Source organism: Neodothiora populina, assembly GCF_041146345.1.
Source record: "Neodothiora populina strain CPC 39397 chromosome Unknown canker_contig_15, whole genome shotgun sequence".
Taxonomy (NCBI): Eukaryota; Fungi; Ascomycota; class Dothideomycetes; order Dothideales; family Dothioraceae; genus Neodothiora; species Neodothiora populina.
This window is the reverse complement of record NW_027191413.1, coordinates 1,091,486-1,107,127: the sequence shown is the minus strand read 5'-3', so window position 1 is coordinate 1,107,127 and position 15,642 is coordinate 1,091,486. Positions and strand designations below refer to the sequence as shown.

Below are 15,642 nucleotides of genomic sequence, written 5' to 3'. Positions count from 1 at the left end.
AGAGTTCTTGCTCAATCAGGAAGCCACAGACCTGAAAACAGATGCCAGAAATCTTGCCAGGTTGCGAGAGCAGATGGCCATACTATGGGGTAATCTGGAGGAGAGGAAGCGTGGTGCCCAGGAGAGAGGTGAGCTGTATCCACCAGAGAAAAATAAGCCTCAAGACGAAGACCGGATTTCTGCAGCGGACCATAAGCTATCTAACCTGCCATTCGAATGTTTTGTCAAGGGACAGACACTCGAGCTTGACAAGGAAGACAGAACCGAGTCTGCTGTCGCTATGCAGGTGTTCTCCATGTTCGGCACGTCTATCAAGTGAAGTCCGGCGGGTACTCAGGCAGCATCACAAAGTCTACAGTCAGGAGAGGAGAGCAGTATCATACAGTGGAGATCTGCTATGTCAGAAGCGTCCAAAATGCCTCTACACTTGTCCAATATTCGGAAGCTGCTCAAGACTTGTTCTTCATCTCCCGTAATGCGCCCATCACGTCGATGGGATTACTCTTACCAGTCGCTTTCTGGACAACAGGGTCCTAATTTATGGTCAGCATACATAACAGATCCGCTCGCCTGTCTGGCAGAGACTTACGTCGAGCCTCATAAAGACGTTGTGCAGCTAGACTCATGTCAGCCATTACCGATATCACTAAAGTGTATACAGTACACACCTTCTCATCACCAATGGTGAATTTGCCTTGCGTCTGCTTGTTCGCATCGGCAAAAGCCTCAAGCTTTTTGATCGGCTCACTCTGCATGATCTTCACACCGAATTTCACGTTGCCTTTGGTGTACTCGTGACCAGGCTGATCGACATTACGGTCAGTAACTTATTCTGAAGATAGCTGGAGGCGCCAAAACAAGCTCTTCCGAGCATTATGCACACTTACGTAGACTTTGGTGTCATCAGGCAACGCAGCCAAGGTCTCATTCAGAGCCTTGTGCATTTCTTCCGGTGTGCCCTCGAAGAATCGTCCACACCCTGTGCATGTGTCTCAGTAGAGGAAAGCACAAGCATGTACCACGCAAAGGCTTACCGCCGATGAAAAGAGTGTCGCCAGTGAAGACGACTTTCTCATCTCCGTCCTCGAAAAGGTAACAAATGCTGTCCTGGGTGTGGCACGGAGTATGCAAGGCCTTGACCTTGATGCTGTCGCCGATGGTGAATGTCTCTCCATGAGATGGGACCTTGGTCACCTTGCTGCAGTCTCTACCGCCAATGATCGGTAGAGGATAAGTCTTAAGAAACTCGACGTTGCCTCCCGCATGGTCATGGTGACTGGAATATGGTCAGCTCAACAGGTCTTCCGCTCAAAGGGGACCGGATCATCTTACTGGTGAGTGTTGATAATACTTTTGAGGTTGATAGCTCCACTGCTTGTCTTCTCCTTCAACACTGGTAGAACCTCAGGTGGGTTTGCGGGGTCAATGATGACAGCGTCTTTGGTCTTATCATCAACAACAAGATAGGCGTAGTTGTTTCCACTACCCTCCCCTACTCAAGTTTTCAGCTACATGTTCTATAGTCGTCATGTTTAGGTGATCACGCTTCGACTCACACATTGGGATTGATTGGATATGCATGGCGCGTGATGTAGTGGGCTTGTGGCTTGGCGTCAATGAGTGTCTCACGGATAGGAACAGAAGGCTAAGACATACACCTGCGATGACTTGGTAGATAGGTCTACGGAAGCTCTGCCTGGCGGTTCTGAGGATATTCATATGGCGTTGTGTGTATAACTTTCTTTTCGTACGCTATGATCAACGGTACGTTGGTCAGCAGCTTTGGAGCTTCGGTATGTGGTCGTCGCCGGTCGATGTTGGTCGTTGCTGTGCTGCAGGACGGGAACTCGAAGCGGAGGTCAACCTGACGTCACACTATCCATATTTACCAGTAATTGGAAGCGTGGAACGCCAGTCATGGAACCAAACACAATAAACGCTCTTTTGATGGCTTAAAGTCTTTTTTCGCACCCTTGTGCTTTTTGTTTTATGTCTTTACAAGTCAAAAGACGATTCAAGTTCACTGTTTCGAAAAGCAGTATTGTGAACTTTTGCCCGGACTTGCAGAGCCAGGCCACTCATATTGCCATGGCGCCGAGAACTCCATCGGCAAGTCCTGCCGAGAAGGACAATAAATTAGAGAAGACGTCATTCGTCCCTGGTGTTCTACCACACATCTTTGCTGGCGCATCAATCGCCATCCTTGCAATATATCAGTGGCCATTGCGATGGCTACTATCTGGGGCGGCTCCACTGACTTATGTCTTGCTACTGGGAGGAGCCAAAGGGACTCGTGTGTTGGCATTTCTCGACATTTGGGCATGGATCGCACTCCTCAACCTTGTCTACGCCGTGTCAGCAACATCATGGCTGTTGTTCTGGGTCTTTGTGACTGCCTGTTACCCGTCTATCTTTCTGGCATCTTTGTTCCAATTTGATTTGGTCGCAAAGTTTGTCAGAAGAAGACTCAGGACAGCTCTTCGGGAATTACAATTCACCAATGATAAGATCGGCCTGTTCAATCTCCCCGCGCTGGAGATTGATGTCGATGTCGAGGGACTCATGTGTATTCGCGGAGTTACCATATCGATCTCGACTCTTACGATCGTTGCACATGGCGTCGAGGTCGGCATCAAGTTCTCCGATGATATGGAGCTGGCACTTGTTACAGACAGGGTCGAGATTGCCTTGTTCAGGAGAATTGACATCTCGGATGTGTTCGCCAACCTGAAGGGAGGAGAATTCGAGATGACCTTCGGAAAACTCGCCCAGGATACTAAGGATAGCGATGGCGAGCCTCTCATGGTAGCCGACACACCTCTTCTTGCTGCAGCTGCCGCTTCAGGTGACTCTAGATCGGTCGCGGACGTTACTATGGCCGAGCGCATGACTGATGGCAACGCACCGGATAACGCTTCAATACGATCAGGCTTCTCCTCGGTAAAGGGTATCTCCCCAGACGACGATGGCGCACGACAGCAATATCAAGAGCTCCTGGACTGCATCGAGAAGACCAGTGTCATTCGCCAGGCTCATGAGGAAGCCAGGCAATCTATCAAAGACAAAGGCGATGAGGCTAGTCACCTTACCGAAAGCATGCCCAATCTCAGAGCTATTGTTTGCTCCGCTCTGCACGATAAGCCTACCATAGCTCATCCGGCCAAAAAGGCGATCCGGGTTTCTACCATCAAAAGCGTATATCCGAGTATTCGCAAGCAGCTACACAGATTCCCATTCCTGCTTCGAGCACAGCTTAACCCCATTGCATACTTTCATCCCGTTTATGTCAGCTCGATCACCGCTGGTGGAAGTGGCAAGTGGCTCCAGCACATGCTCTCTGAGTTGGTGTTCAAGGACTTTGCAGATGACGACTCTGAGATCCGCCGTCTGAAAAAGCGGGTGTCTGCTTGGCTCGCTGATGCGAACTTTGTTGCTGAATTGGGCAATCTCACCGGTTTGGCATCTGTTCCTATGGATACAAATTACGACATCACGGCTAACCTTCGATTTGACGATATCATCGCACATCGCACGCTACCGAAGGAAGTGCACCTGATGCAGATCGTGCGTCTTGGAGGTGCTGATGCGACCATCAAAGTTCCCTCTTTCCTCTTGCCTCATCACGAACATCTTCTACCGGAGAAGCCGTCCGAGGAGAAGCTCGAGGAGCTTCAGAAGAATGTCGATGAAGCTGACGGCAAGCCTAAGACTGTACAGGCGCAATATGAAAAGGACCAAGCAGGCAAGGATGAGGCTAACGTCAGCATCTCGGCCCACGTCCGCCTTCCTGCATGTCTTGAGCAAGAATTGCTTGATTTCGTGGCTGCACTTGTAAAGGCGACGAAGATCATCGAGTATCTCAAGGTCGAAAGCCCGATGGATAAGGAGCACAAGACCATCAAGGAATTCGCCAGAGCGCTCAAGGGCGATGTGAAAGACAAGATGCACAAGGTAGTGGTGGATGCTGCCGCTAATGACAAGTGGATCGCGAAGCTGGTCGGCAAGGTCACGAGGCACTTGGAGACCATGCAAGGCGACGTCGGATACAGCGGCGACTTGCCTGTTCCGCTTGCGATTTACAGACAGAACGCGGAACCCCTGTCGAAGTTGATGCCTTGAGACATAATGTAATGATGGGAACACAGTACAAATGCCTACTCTAGATACAGTCAGTAGATTCCAGCCCACTTCTGAAGATAATATTAGTTCAAGTATTCGCGAATGTTCACACGATAACACAGTCAGCTCTCTGAAACATTATCCCTTCTCGTTTTCAATGCTAAGCATGTGATCACTCCTATCCATACTGATTTTTTTGAAGTCACAGTTTATGACTATCCTCAATTCCCACCAAGCAAACTTTTAATCCCCATCTCCTCGACCATTCCCCAAAACTCCACCCCGCCCTCCCCATTCTCTCCTCAAAAAATCCTCTCCACGAAAACTGTAAGTCTCCTCAACCTCTCCCTGGCTTCGATTTTGGTTCTTCTCGAAATAGCCAATGCGCGAGTTTTGTTGCGTAGAGCTCGGTCTGCGTTGGATAGGGCGAGGGATGTGCGGGTCAGGTCTTCTTGCAGGGCGAGATTTTGGGATTGGAGGTGCTTGGTTTGGGCTTTGAGGGCGTGCAGGGAGGTGGGTTCCTCGCTCGTTCTGGTGGGAATTGTGGGATTGGAATGTGATAACTAGGTGAGTAAGTATTCGAGTCGGCCATCAAGACTTCTGTGGGACATGAAGAGGAGGAAGGGGACGTGCTTCTTCGTAGTCTAGTACGTTGGCTGAGTCTTGTTGGCTCGAGGTCGCGTAGCATATGTCTTCGTTGAAGGTGACCTGACATTTGATCCCAGAGGCGATTGCTAATTCTTCTAAGGGGGCAGATGTGGTGTCTACTAAGGCAGGATCCGCCCTTCCCACTCTTCTCGCACTCTGATGTGGACTTCGATCTGACACGATTGATTTGACCGTGCAAGGAGTGCTCTTGTCCATGATGTCATCGTAACGAGCATCAGCAGACCTTCTCGTACCAGGTCCAGCGATAGGGACGGTCAAAATGATTGCTTCGTTGATGTTCAATGTCATTTCCTCATGCGTAGTAGGTGTGCAAGATGGAACATTCGTGGCAGAAATTTGTGGTTCGGTGACTTTGGGCATAGTGGATGTACCATTGGGTCTATCATTTGGCTTCTCCATTGCTGCCTAAGGATCTTACTGAGTTATTAACAGAAGGACGAAATGTTATAATTCCGGAAATGAGCTTGACTTATACATTTACACTGAAAAAGTGAGCACTCGAGACAAGAAGTGAGAGTGAAAGTGATGTGTTATCTTCTGGAGTGTGAGCATTTGAGGAAAATTAGGTCTACCATATCGATCCTTCGTCTGACTTTCCCCGTAAGCCGATTCACCTATATTGTACCAAACTTGAGCCATTACTCCCGGTGTCTTCCAATAGAGATGAACCATATGTACGAATCGAAGTGAGATAGCATTTCATTCCGTAGATAGACGAGAGGGACTCATCTCGGTCATAGATTAGTCTGCAATCTTGCTGGGGAGTATAGAACACTAATTTTGCAGTAATCTGGCTATTCATGCACTTCATATGACCACTTCTTTTGAGATAGGCAGTCTTTCCTGCAGCCCCATGTTTTGCTTGCCTCGCCGTAAAGACGATCTTAGACAATGTCATGATGTTACAGAGCCCCATGCTAGAAGATCCTAAATAGGCTTTCTTGTCTGTTGATGCTTCAAGCCATGCGGACAGATGGGTTGGCGCTGTTCCAAGATCGCCACAGAGTCACCAAAGCAGTTAATACATGATTCATCAGTCGCGAGGTGGTTGGGAATAGAACAGAGGTCTGGCGACCATCGTAGGTCATGTTCTTGACATCGCGGTCGTCCTTATATCCGGCAGGGCCTAAGGTGAGGTCCCAGTCCGAAGATAGGTGGTCCTTGGGAACTTCGGCTGAGTCGTTAATCATCACGACCGAGATCAGCTGAGAGAAGCGATAGAAGGAGGGCTCGCTGGGAAAATTGGTCAAGATCGGTCTTGGGTGATGGTTACGCTCCAAGATTGGACTGTATGTTGGGTAGCCCAGGACCAAGTTGCGGCTTGTCGGCGAGAAGACATCGACGAATAATGGGAGCTTTATAGGCAGCGCGGACTGGGCTGTATGATCAGGTGCGCCTGACATGCTGAGGCTGCACTTATTCGTGAAATCTCGATTGGGAAGCAATTGACTATGGGTTACAGCTCGGATATTTAGACCGCAGAAGTCTGAGAGAAGGGTATTGTGATTTTTCAGGAGCGTGACTTGTGGTAAAGATATCTCAAATATATAGAAATAACAGTCTCATGACTTTTACTCGATGGAAACCCAGGATAGGTAGAGTGAGCATGTCTTTCATGTCCGAGACTTCTTCCTGCACCATTTGGTCTCAGAGCATATACAGATTTAGATCATGCTTCAGGTTGCGTTCAGAGTGTACATATGACCCAGGATGGCCTTTTCATTGTCCACACTGGACAGACGCGTCAGGTCAGACATCGTCGCTGGTGTGGTATTAGGTATCAGACAATACATCGCTTCAAGGCAATTCCAGTGCTCGGCCATCCGGACATCGACTTGCTCGACACGGAGGAAAGGAGCGTACGAACGGCTGGGTCGGAATCCGATGTATCGGGCAGATGGATTATCGAAATGGCTTGCTTGAGTAGCGGTTACCGTGTTACAACCACGAGGACGTGCTGTGGCGTGTCATACCTTGTTGTAAGTAAGTCAATTACTGTATACTGTGGGGAAGGTTTCTAATGCTGCAAGTACTGTATTTTCTCCATGGGGATGCTCGACAGAGTCAGGTCCCGAACTGTGATCAAAGAATGGGTGATACAGTACGGAGCCCATAAGAATTTGATCCAGCTTGGGTCAAAGTCGCCTATATTGACCAGGAGTCACCTCCAGCAAATATTGTGTGCGCCAAGGGGTCAAGGGTGACTTGTTTCGATATAGGAACAACTTCCCTGGACGCGAACGCCATGTCCGGTCCGAAGCGCCAAGGTCAACCCAAGCTGCAGGGTAAGGGTCACCGCTTCTTGGACCATAAAGCCGTCTTGTGCTAGAGGCGTAGCCGGAAGTATTGTGCGTTATGGCGCACTGCTTGATATACTGCTATGTCGTTGAGTACCTAGTCTCGCAGTATTGAATCTTCGTAGACATTTCACATACATGGACGTTAGACATAAGGACAGTATGCATGCCGAGACGAGATCTGAGTGTTATGTCACGAATCAGCAATTATGCAATCAAGATAAGGTACGTCTCGTCAAGATCGGGCCGAATTCCCACGGTAGGTACATCATCGGCCAGCGTCCGAATGCGAAGATGTCGGTGATTCCCACCCAACAGCCAATAAACGGGTACATGGTGGCAATGGTCAGCGTGTGACAAACACCCATGAATTACAATATTGCTGTTTCCGGAGACTGGTAGTATGTGGCTTTTCCTCTACCACAAGTAGACTGTGCGGATGGAAGGGGCGGAAAGAGCAGCTCTACAGTGTGCTCCTTCATCCTTCCTCTTGCCCTGAACAAGATAAAGGCGCGGAAGAGCACCCGCGATTGTGCATGTGTGCACCCGGATAACGCTGGATGCTCTACGATTGGAGAAAGTGATTAAGAGACGACTTGCAGCATGCAGCATGAAGAAGGCAACGGATAATATCGCACGAGGCGGTTAATATGCGACTACGCAGGACGTGCAGCGCAGCGTGCTGCAATGTAGATTTGGACATCTGTGCATGCGCTGCAGATCGTCGAGATGCCAGAACCGGCGTTGAACTCGAGCGGGCTTTGCACACCTCAGTTACAGTAGTACGGAGAATAGGGAGGTTTCGGGAGCAATGTCGATGTCGATATCGTAACCCGCGCCGGCCGTATGCCGCACGCACGTCAATCCGTTCCAATGGGTTCAAGATACTGCAACGCGGTCAAAGCTTGAAAGTTTGCGACCGGGAAGTTGCTTCCCTGAATAATATTTCCCAGCAGCTTCGCTCACTGATTCTCTATTTCATTCCCCATCTATCCCCCCCTCCATTTCTCGTCGCATTCCGACTGTTGAGGCTGCAAATGCCTCAAGCATCTGCCATGAGGCCCATTACCGCCTCTGTCAGCGCTGCACTTGGCGCCCGCCATGTCGCCAGGCGCACATTTGCGACTACGCCGAGGTCGGCCTTCGTGTCACGAATCCAGTCCGCACGTGCTACTCAGTGCAAGACTCAGCAGCTTCGTTCGTCCTTCAGACGGTCGTACGCTGATGCTGCCCCTGCTCCCGTTGCTCCCGCCAAGCCCAGGAAGAGCAGATTCAGAGCTCTCAAGTGGATCTGGAGAGCTACCTATCTCTCCGCCATCGCTGGATTCGGCTGGGTTGCCTATGGCATTGTTGAGTCAAGGAATCCTCCTGACCAGCAGCCTCCTGACCCAAGCAAGAAGACTCTGGTCGTTCTAGGTATTGATATGCTTCTTTTCTTCTTGTTGTCCTCTTGCATACCCCACTGACAACCTGCGCAAGGCACTGGCTGGGGCTCCGTCTCTCTTCTCAAGAATCTCGACACCGAAAACTACAACGTCATTGTCATCTCTCCGCGCAACTACTTCCTCTTCACTCCCCTTCTTCCGTCATGTACTACTGGTCAAATCGAGCACCGCTCTATCATGGAGCCGATCCGTTCTTTCCTTCGTCACAAGAAAGCTTCCGTCAAGTACTACGAGGCCGAGGCTACAAAGATCGACTATGAGAAGCGTATTGTCTATGTCAACGATGAGTCTGAAGTAAAGGGATCTGTTTCTTCCACTGAAGTGCCTTTCGATATGCTCGTTGTCGGTGTTGGTGCCGAGAACGCCACCTTTGGTAAGCAGACGTGCAAAGTGCTTTTCATTCATGTGGCGATTGTCTGACAATGTCCATTAGGTATCCCCGGTGTCCGCGAACATGGTCTTTTCTTGAAGGAGGTCGGCGATGCTCAGGCAATTCGTAGACGCATCATGGACTGCTGTGAGACTGCTACTTTCAAGGACCAAGATCCTGAAGAAGTCAAGCGTCTTTTGTCCATGGTCGTCGTCGGCGGTGGTCCTACTGGTGTCGAATTTGCTGGTGAATTGCAGGACTTCTTCTCTGGCGATCTCAAGAAGTGGATGCCCGAGATTACCAAGAACTTCAAGGTCACCCTTGTCGAGGCTCTCCCCAGCGTACGTTGCTTTGTGCTGTCTTTTGAGACTTCCTGACTGACCAGACGCAGGTTCTTCCCATGTTCTCCAAGCAATTGATTGACTACACCGAGCAAACCTTCAAGGAGGAGACCATTGATATCCGCACCAAGACCATGGTCAAGAAAGTCACCGACAAGTACATTGAAGCTGAATCCACCGGTCCCGATGGTAAGAAGATCGTAGAGAAGATCCCATTCGGTCTACTTGTGTGGGCCACCGGTAACGCACTTCGCCCTCTCGTCAAGGACCTTATGTCCCAGATCCCCGCTCAAAAGGACTCTCGCCGTGGTCTCGCTGTCAACGAATACCTTGTCGTCAAGGGTACAGAGAATGTCTGGGCCGTTGGTGACTGCGCTATCGCCAACTATGCTCCTACCGCCCAGGTCGCAGCCCAGGAGGGCAGCTTCTTGGCTCGCCTCTTCAACCAGATGGCCAAGACTGAGGAGATCGAGACCGAGCTCCTTAAGCTTTCGGACGTGCAAGAGAAGGCACCCAACAAGGAGAGCCGTGACGAGGCTTTCAACGATATCAAGGATCTCCAGAAGCGCCTCAGGAGGGTCAAGCAGATGGGACCCTTCGAGTACTCTCACCAGGGTTCGCTTGCATACATCGGTAGCGAGAAAGCCGTTGCCGATATTTCTTGGTTGACCGGTAACTTTGCGAGTGGTGGTACCCTCACCTATTTCTTTTGGCGCAGCGCTTACCTCAGCATGTGCTTCAGCAGTAAGTTGCTCAAAATCCCTTACATGAAAGCTCAGTCACTAACCGCATCTAGCTCGTAACCGTGTCCTCGTCCTTGTTGACTGGATCAAGGCTAAGACCTTCGGTCGCGATGTTTCCCGCGAGTAATCTCCGCGTTCAGTCCGATAAAGACGCAACTTTTCTCCGTGGCCGGCTGGTGCTGGGAGCTAGCATGCCAACTAAGCGTTATAGTGGCATAGGTGTATCATCATGGGTACAGGATATACAGGAGTGCCCATGGCGTTATTCATCATGTTCCCTACAGCAATGTACTATTTGGGCATGCGGACGAATTTCATAGTGTGGTAATTTCATTTTGGCGTATTGCAAAGATGTAAGAAAGCTGTTCCTCGTCCCGAGTGTGACAAAAGTGGCAAGTGGGATGACCGCAAGTGACCCATGCATAATAATGTGCCAAGTGCCACCCAGCATGCCAAGATCTGCGTCTTTTATCATGCCATCTGATTACAGGGAGATCTAGCTCCCCTTCGGATATTGTTCGCATTTAGACGCACTTCATTATGAGTGTCCCTCGCTCGACCATACCTCCTCTACAACGTTCGAGTTTTTGCATTTGCGAATTTACCCCGAGGTTCGCATTCACCATGATCCCTTGACTGTCTGTCTGTGTATGTCAGCTTCCTCATCCGACCTCGCGCTTGGGTATCTTACGTAGTGATGGCGATCAGTGCCCTGATCATCTTCTCTAGCAACAAGGAGCATGATGCGATGTACTAGCATCGTATCATCGAGTCGCTGCAACCCCTGTTCCATGATCTCTGGTCGCGCATGATCCAGAGCAGAACTGCACTATGCTTACGACATGCCTTTGTCGTCCTAAATTATTCTAGCGAATATGCTTATCCCATCCTTGATGTCGCGGGAAGGGAGGCTTTCGGTTGAATCCACTCGAGAACCCCGATGGAAGAAACGAACCCGGTCAGTCCATGAGACGCTGCCACGTGCCACGGCGAACTTTTCCATGACGGCCTTGAGCCCTTCCTCTGGTCTGACCTGCCAGGTGTATCTGATCTTAGTGTCTAGATCGTACACGACAATGTCCGATCGTTCAGGACGGCTCGGGTGAAGATCTGAGGCAGTTTCAGGGTCTGGTGTCTTTCTTCGCCACTCTTCTGCAGACCACAGTATCGGAACACGTACATTCGTACTAGTGGACCTTGGTGCTTTGGCGATAACACCTCCTGCTCTGCCTTCATCGCTACTGCTTGATTCCTGGTGGAAAGCCGATTGAGGTTTCTTCAATCTCTGGATTGTCTTCGCTATGGTCATGGCCAATTGCGAAACATGATTCATGCTATGTTTCCTTGCTTTATCGTCGATGCGATTGCTTCTCTGGAATCCTGCGCCGCTATGTTAGTACCGCGAGCGTATAAGTAGTCCATTCGCTCGATTCGCTTCCTCGCCACCTGGTCTATCACGACCGCCTAAGCTCTTCGATATCTTCTGAAGGGCAAGGATCACGGTTGTGAAGTCTCTCTTCACGGCTGCGAACTCGTCCGGAGTGAGATCCCGGGCTATCATGGACCCACTGATGTTGTAGTCTAGTATCCTTGAGACCAATCTCTCAAGGTCAAGCCAGTAGTCACCGTCCTGTCCTTCGAGGGATCAGTCTTCAGTCTCGCTTTCTTTCAAGTAGCTTACGCACTCACCATCGCCCTCGCTGTTCATGCTGTGGCTCGGACCGCTCATTGCTATATGGCAGCAGTGGTCGATTGTGTTCACAGTGAACCAGGAGCTTCTCTGAGTGGTATGTGAAAGCTGGTGGAGTTTCAGACCACCTTGATCAACGTGAAGGTGGAGGTGAAGGCGGAGGTGAAGACGAGTGTCAGATCGCTTTGTGACATGTCGAACTACAACAAAAAGTGCTCGATATTGGACAACACTCGATAGACTAATGCAAGAAAGTGTTCCCTGTCAACACTATGTGAAGGTGAATACCACATTATATCACATGGCCAGAACTGCAATTTCTGCACCGGCCAGAGTCAAATCATGGAATATACATTTCCATATTTGACAAACTCACTATCCTTACTCAACCTCACCATGTCTTCTTCCCTCAGAGAAACCCCGACAGCAATCTCACCATCGAGCCCTCTAGGAGGCAGATAGATCAAGCTCTCGACCGGAGTGAATCGTGGTCTCCTCACTGCTTCAGGCTTGCCGAGTCCCCAGGCCGAAATCACGATCGCAAAGTCCAACTTTCGACCATGAACTTAGCATCAGATCCGATGAAAAGTCTAAGCCAGCAACCAGAGACACAGCACTTGTGTCTTCAGACCGCTCGAAGAAGGTAGCAAGGGCGCTCGTATCGTGACCAAGCGTCGAAGTCCTGGGATCTACGGCCACTCGAAGCCGCGATGCGATTACACCTAGTGGCTCGTCTACGAGTTTATGATGCGTGGACTTGTGATACGTCAGGTTCTGCACAAGACCAGGGTATGTAGTGGGTATCTTCAGATACTTTCGAACATCGACCGCTCGGGTAAAGTTCACTTCTTTGGCTGGGTCTAGGCGCGGTAGCCGGACGCGCATGATGGATTGCCAGACGAAAGCTGTGAGCGCGTCATCTGTAGAGATGTAGCCAGGAGGCGAAGTGACAGTTTGCGAAGCCAATGACTTCAGTGATGCAAGTTTTTCTGCGGAAAGGCAGAGTAAGCCCATCGGGAAGGGGGAGGTGAGGGAGGCGGTATCGGCTCTACCTCCATCCAAGTGCTGTCCGGACTTGCTTGTACAGGAGGCGTAGTAAGCTGATGCGTGAATTCCGAGCGATCAAACTCATCAGGAAGAGGGAGAAGATTCTTCCTCTCAAGAATACCAATCGACAACTCCTCGCTAGTGAAGGCCTCATTCCGACATGCTTTCGAAAGCAGGTCAATGACCTGACCCTGTCCAATCATATCCATCGCCTGATGATGCCCCAGAAAGCTGAGCACCAGACCCCCAGTGATAAAAGTAGTTTGAACAAGAAACACTTCTTCCGGACTCGCCGCAAACTGCTCAGGATCCAGCGGAAGTGTAGTTCGCGGAGCCACAAGGCTTTCATCCAGCATCGTGAACGGAAACCTCGCTCGTCGAAGGTCGCCCATTGTCGGCGCTGCACTTTCTGTCCTTGCATCCTTCACCACTGGTCGAGGGCTCCTGCCCAGCGTCTTGATCTTGAAAACACCCGTGTGGCCTTCGCGGGCGCCTTCATTGACGACTTGACCTGCTACCCATGGGAAATGCGCTGTCAGTTGTTCTAGACCTGCTTGTAGTCGTTGGATCACTGCTGGGTATAACGAGTCGTCTGGCACTGCGTAGATAGACGATGTTTGCGTGTATAGTTTTAGAGACGCTTGCTGGCCTAGTACGTCGATGTGTTCGTTGACTTCTAGTGCTGGGTCGGGCATCTTCGTTAGAGTAGTGGGCTTTAGAAGTACAAACAACAGAACTTATCTCGAACTCGAGGTCGCAATGGCTTTACATCTGTGCTTGTCTATAGATTTACTTGGTATACACGAAACGGTGTATGATTGGGCTTGTGATGGGTTGCAGGATCTAATCAAATACAACTGTAGTTACCTCTAAGGATCATAAGATGTAGAGATGGCTTGTGCCAAGCCTGATGCTATGCCGTTCAAGGACACTGCATACCTTAAGACTTTATTTCCGGCACCTTGAGTCACCTCAGCGTATAGAATGACTGTATTGCTTCAGGCATCTCAAGTCACGCAGTGTCAAATTATTTATGAATGTAAAGTTCTCGTAATTTGGTGAAGAGGGTTACAACATATCCTCCGAGTCAGAGCTACACTATCTTCATATGACTACGACAGGGTCACAGTCGAAACATTCCCGCCAGGTACATATGGATTAGTGCTAGCGACAAGATTCGCGTAATCTGTAGCACTGAGGGTCGATCCGATATTGAATGCAGAGTTCAGGATCTTGATATGAAACCGCTGGTTATCAAGGACGATTGCAGCCTTGATGGTACCAGACATGGGTCCGGCGAAATAGTCTGAGTCACCACTGGCTTGGTTTCCATGGATCGAGCTCGTCATGCGCGTCTCGCCTTTGGTAAGGACTTCGAAGATGTCGAGCTCGCCACAGCCGTTGGTATTACCCCAGCATGTGCATGATCCATACTGTTGGGTTCTTGGGATGAGGGCGTTCAGCATCCATATCGCTGGCTGATTATCTCCGGACGCGTCATTGGGCATCGAGAACTCGAAGACGAATATCTTCGAAGCACCGCCGAAGCCGTGGTATGCTGGGATTCCGGGACGGTAGTAGCCACAGCCGCTCCCGCTCGAGCATGAGGTGCCGGAGAACAGGGCGATCTCTGTCGAAGAGGCAAGTGTCATGTCGGACAAGACCTGCGCAGATGATGCAGCCTTGGTTCCATCACTGGAAGAGTATGATAGTGAATTTCCGAAGTATCTGTAGTGAAACATGAGCAGGTTTCTCATCGAAAGGCGACAGCGAACTCACGAAGACCATACGCCAGAGACTGTCCCGCCACCCATGGTGTTCAAGAACACCACATTCTGAGCTGTGCCAGCTGTAGAACTGTAGTAAGACTGTCTTGTCCATGAGCCCCCAGTCGCAGCAGGCGGAGTACTACTACTTGAAGTCGAAGAACTCTTTGAAGATGATGAGGTTGGCTTCGTCGAAGTGGTACTTGACGATGTGGCTTTGCTCGAGCTAGTTAGTGAACTTGTTGTCTTGGAAGTCGACGTTGCACTTGAACTCTTGCTTGTTGATGTACTAGATTTCACCGAAGAAGATTGGGATGCTGCTAGCTTTGCACCGTAGATATTCGCGTTGTAGTTAGGTGCGAGAATAGAACTCTTCATGTAGCATGCGCCTCCTGAGTTGGCGAGATAGCTGACGTCAACGCATGAAGCTTTAGCAGCGCACTGGTCCACACAATCAGAGAAGGTTGTTGTGTAGACCATTCCAATGTTTCCTGGTCGATCAAAGCCACATTCGATGGTGAAGGTCTTCCCATTACTCGTATAGCTAGTGCTGTTCGAGCCCGGGCATGTCAGTGAAGTAGCACGTTCTTCGATCTCGACATTGTCTGCCACTACAGCTCTCTTGTGAGCATCTCGCACATGCTTGTTCACGTGAGCATTGCGTCGAGCTTTAGCAGCCGAGCCTGATGGGGTATAGAACGCGAATTGCTTCAGGTAGAGGGGCCCACGAAGGTGGATAGATAGCTGTATGATCACTCAGCAACATTATCAATCACGCCATACTTCGTACTGACCTCTTCGTCGAACGGAGCGACTGATCCCGAGTAGCTGAATGTCGCGAAATCGCATTCACCATTGTTATCATTCATTAATGAGACTCGGTTATAGGAGCCAGCCTTTCCCAAATTGAGATAGCTAGTGGCTATTAGTCAATAATTGCTCGACTGTATGCATATACTAACGTTATTGCCTCGACCTGCGAGCAATACCAATTGCCATTGGACTGTGTACAGGCGGCACACGCTCTGATGGCAAGTACAGCCGTATGGACGAAGATGAGCGGAAGAAAGCGCATGACGAGAAATATAAGGATAGTATGACTAAAAATTTACATATAGGACTTGATCAAGAATGACTGCCAAAGTCGGGCAACTT

General features: G+C 49.9%; 5 protein-coding genes across 9 annotated transcripts; 2 read left to right on the top strand and 3 right to left on the bottom strand.

Annotated features, from left to right (window-relative positions):
* Nucleotides 1-449: 449 nt before the first annotated feature.
* Nucleotides 450-1,719, bottom strand: AAFC00_002735 (uncharacterized protein; the record flags this gene model as incomplete). 3 transcript variants are annotated; one of them, XM_069342094.1, is made up of 8 exons in its annotated part: nucleotides 450-533; nucleotides 590-616; nucleotides 669-803; nucleotides 888-979; nucleotides 1,035-1,276; nucleotides 1,333-1,492; nucleotides 1,557-1,599; nucleotides 1,657-1,719. In XM_069342094.1, 8 exons carry the CDS (start codon nucleotides 1,717-1,719, stop codon nucleotides 450-452), a joined length of 846 nt encoding a protein of 281 aa, XP_069198600.1. The 3 variants fall into 3 exon arrangements, with proteins under 3 accessions (XP_069198600.1, XP_069198599.1, XP_069198601.1); XM_069348035.1 differs by having other exon boundaries at nucleotides 1,557-1,719; XM_069342093.1 differs by lacking the exon at nucleotides 1,657-1,719 and having other exon boundaries at nucleotides 1,557-1,581.
* Nucleotides 1,720-2,088: 369 nt separating this feature from the next.
* On the top strand, nucleotides 2,089-4,119 carry AAFC00_002734 (uncharacterized protein; the record flags this gene model as incomplete). 2 transcript variants are annotated; one of them, XM_069342092.1, is made up of 1 exon in its annotated part: nucleotides 2,089-4,119. In XM_069342092.1, one exon carries the CDS (start codon nucleotides 2,089-2,091, stop codon nucleotides 4,117-4,119), a length of 2,031 nt encoding a protein of 676 aa, XP_069198598.1. The 2 variants fall into 2 exon arrangements, with proteins under 2 accessions (XP_069198598.1, XP_069198597.1); XM_069342091.1 differs by having other exon boundaries at nucleotides 2,563-4,119.
* Nucleotides 4,120-8,122: 4,003 nt separating this feature from the next.
* On the top strand, nucleotides 8,123-10,111 carry AAFC00_002733 (uncharacterized protein; the record flags this gene model as incomplete). Its single annotated transcript, XM_069342090.1, has 5 exons — nucleotides 8,123-8,501; nucleotides 8,565-8,903; nucleotides 8,964-9,241; nucleotides 9,292-9,985; nucleotides 10,038-10,111. The coding sequence occupies 5 exons, from the start codon at nucleotides 8,123-8,125 to the stop codon at nucleotides 10,109-10,111; spliced, it is 1,764 nt and encodes a 587-aa protein (XP_069198596.1).
* A 1,266-nt stretch (nucleotides 10,112-11,377) lies between these two features.
* Nucleotides 11,378-11,713, bottom strand: AAFC00_002732 (uncharacterized protein; the record flags this gene model as incomplete). Its single annotated transcript, XM_069348482.1, has 2 exons — nucleotides 11,378-11,619; nucleotides 11,674-11,713. 2 exons carry the CDS (start codon nucleotides 11,711-11,713, stop codon nucleotides 11,378-11,380), a joined length of 282 nt encoding a protein of 93 aa, XP_069198595.1.
* A 2,120-nt stretch (nucleotides 11,714-13,833) lies between these two features.
* AAFC00_002731 (uncharacterized protein) lies at nucleotides 13,834-15,562 on the bottom strand (the record flags this gene model as incomplete). 2 transcript variants are annotated; one of them, XM_069342089.1, is made up of 4 exons in its annotated part: nucleotides 13,834-14,449; nucleotides 14,501-15,231; nucleotides 15,282-15,402; nucleotides 15,450-15,562. In XM_069342089.1, 4 exons carry the CDS (start codon nucleotides 15,560-15,562, stop codon nucleotides 13,834-13,836), a joined length of 1,581 nt encoding a protein of 526 aa, XP_069198593.1. The 2 variants fall into 2 exon arrangements, with proteins under 2 accessions (XP_069198593.1, XP_069198594.1); XM_069348481.1 differs by lacking the exon at nucleotides 15,450-15,562 and having other exon boundaries at nucleotides 15,282-15,356.
* Nucleotides 15,563-15,642: the final 80 nt, after the last annotated feature.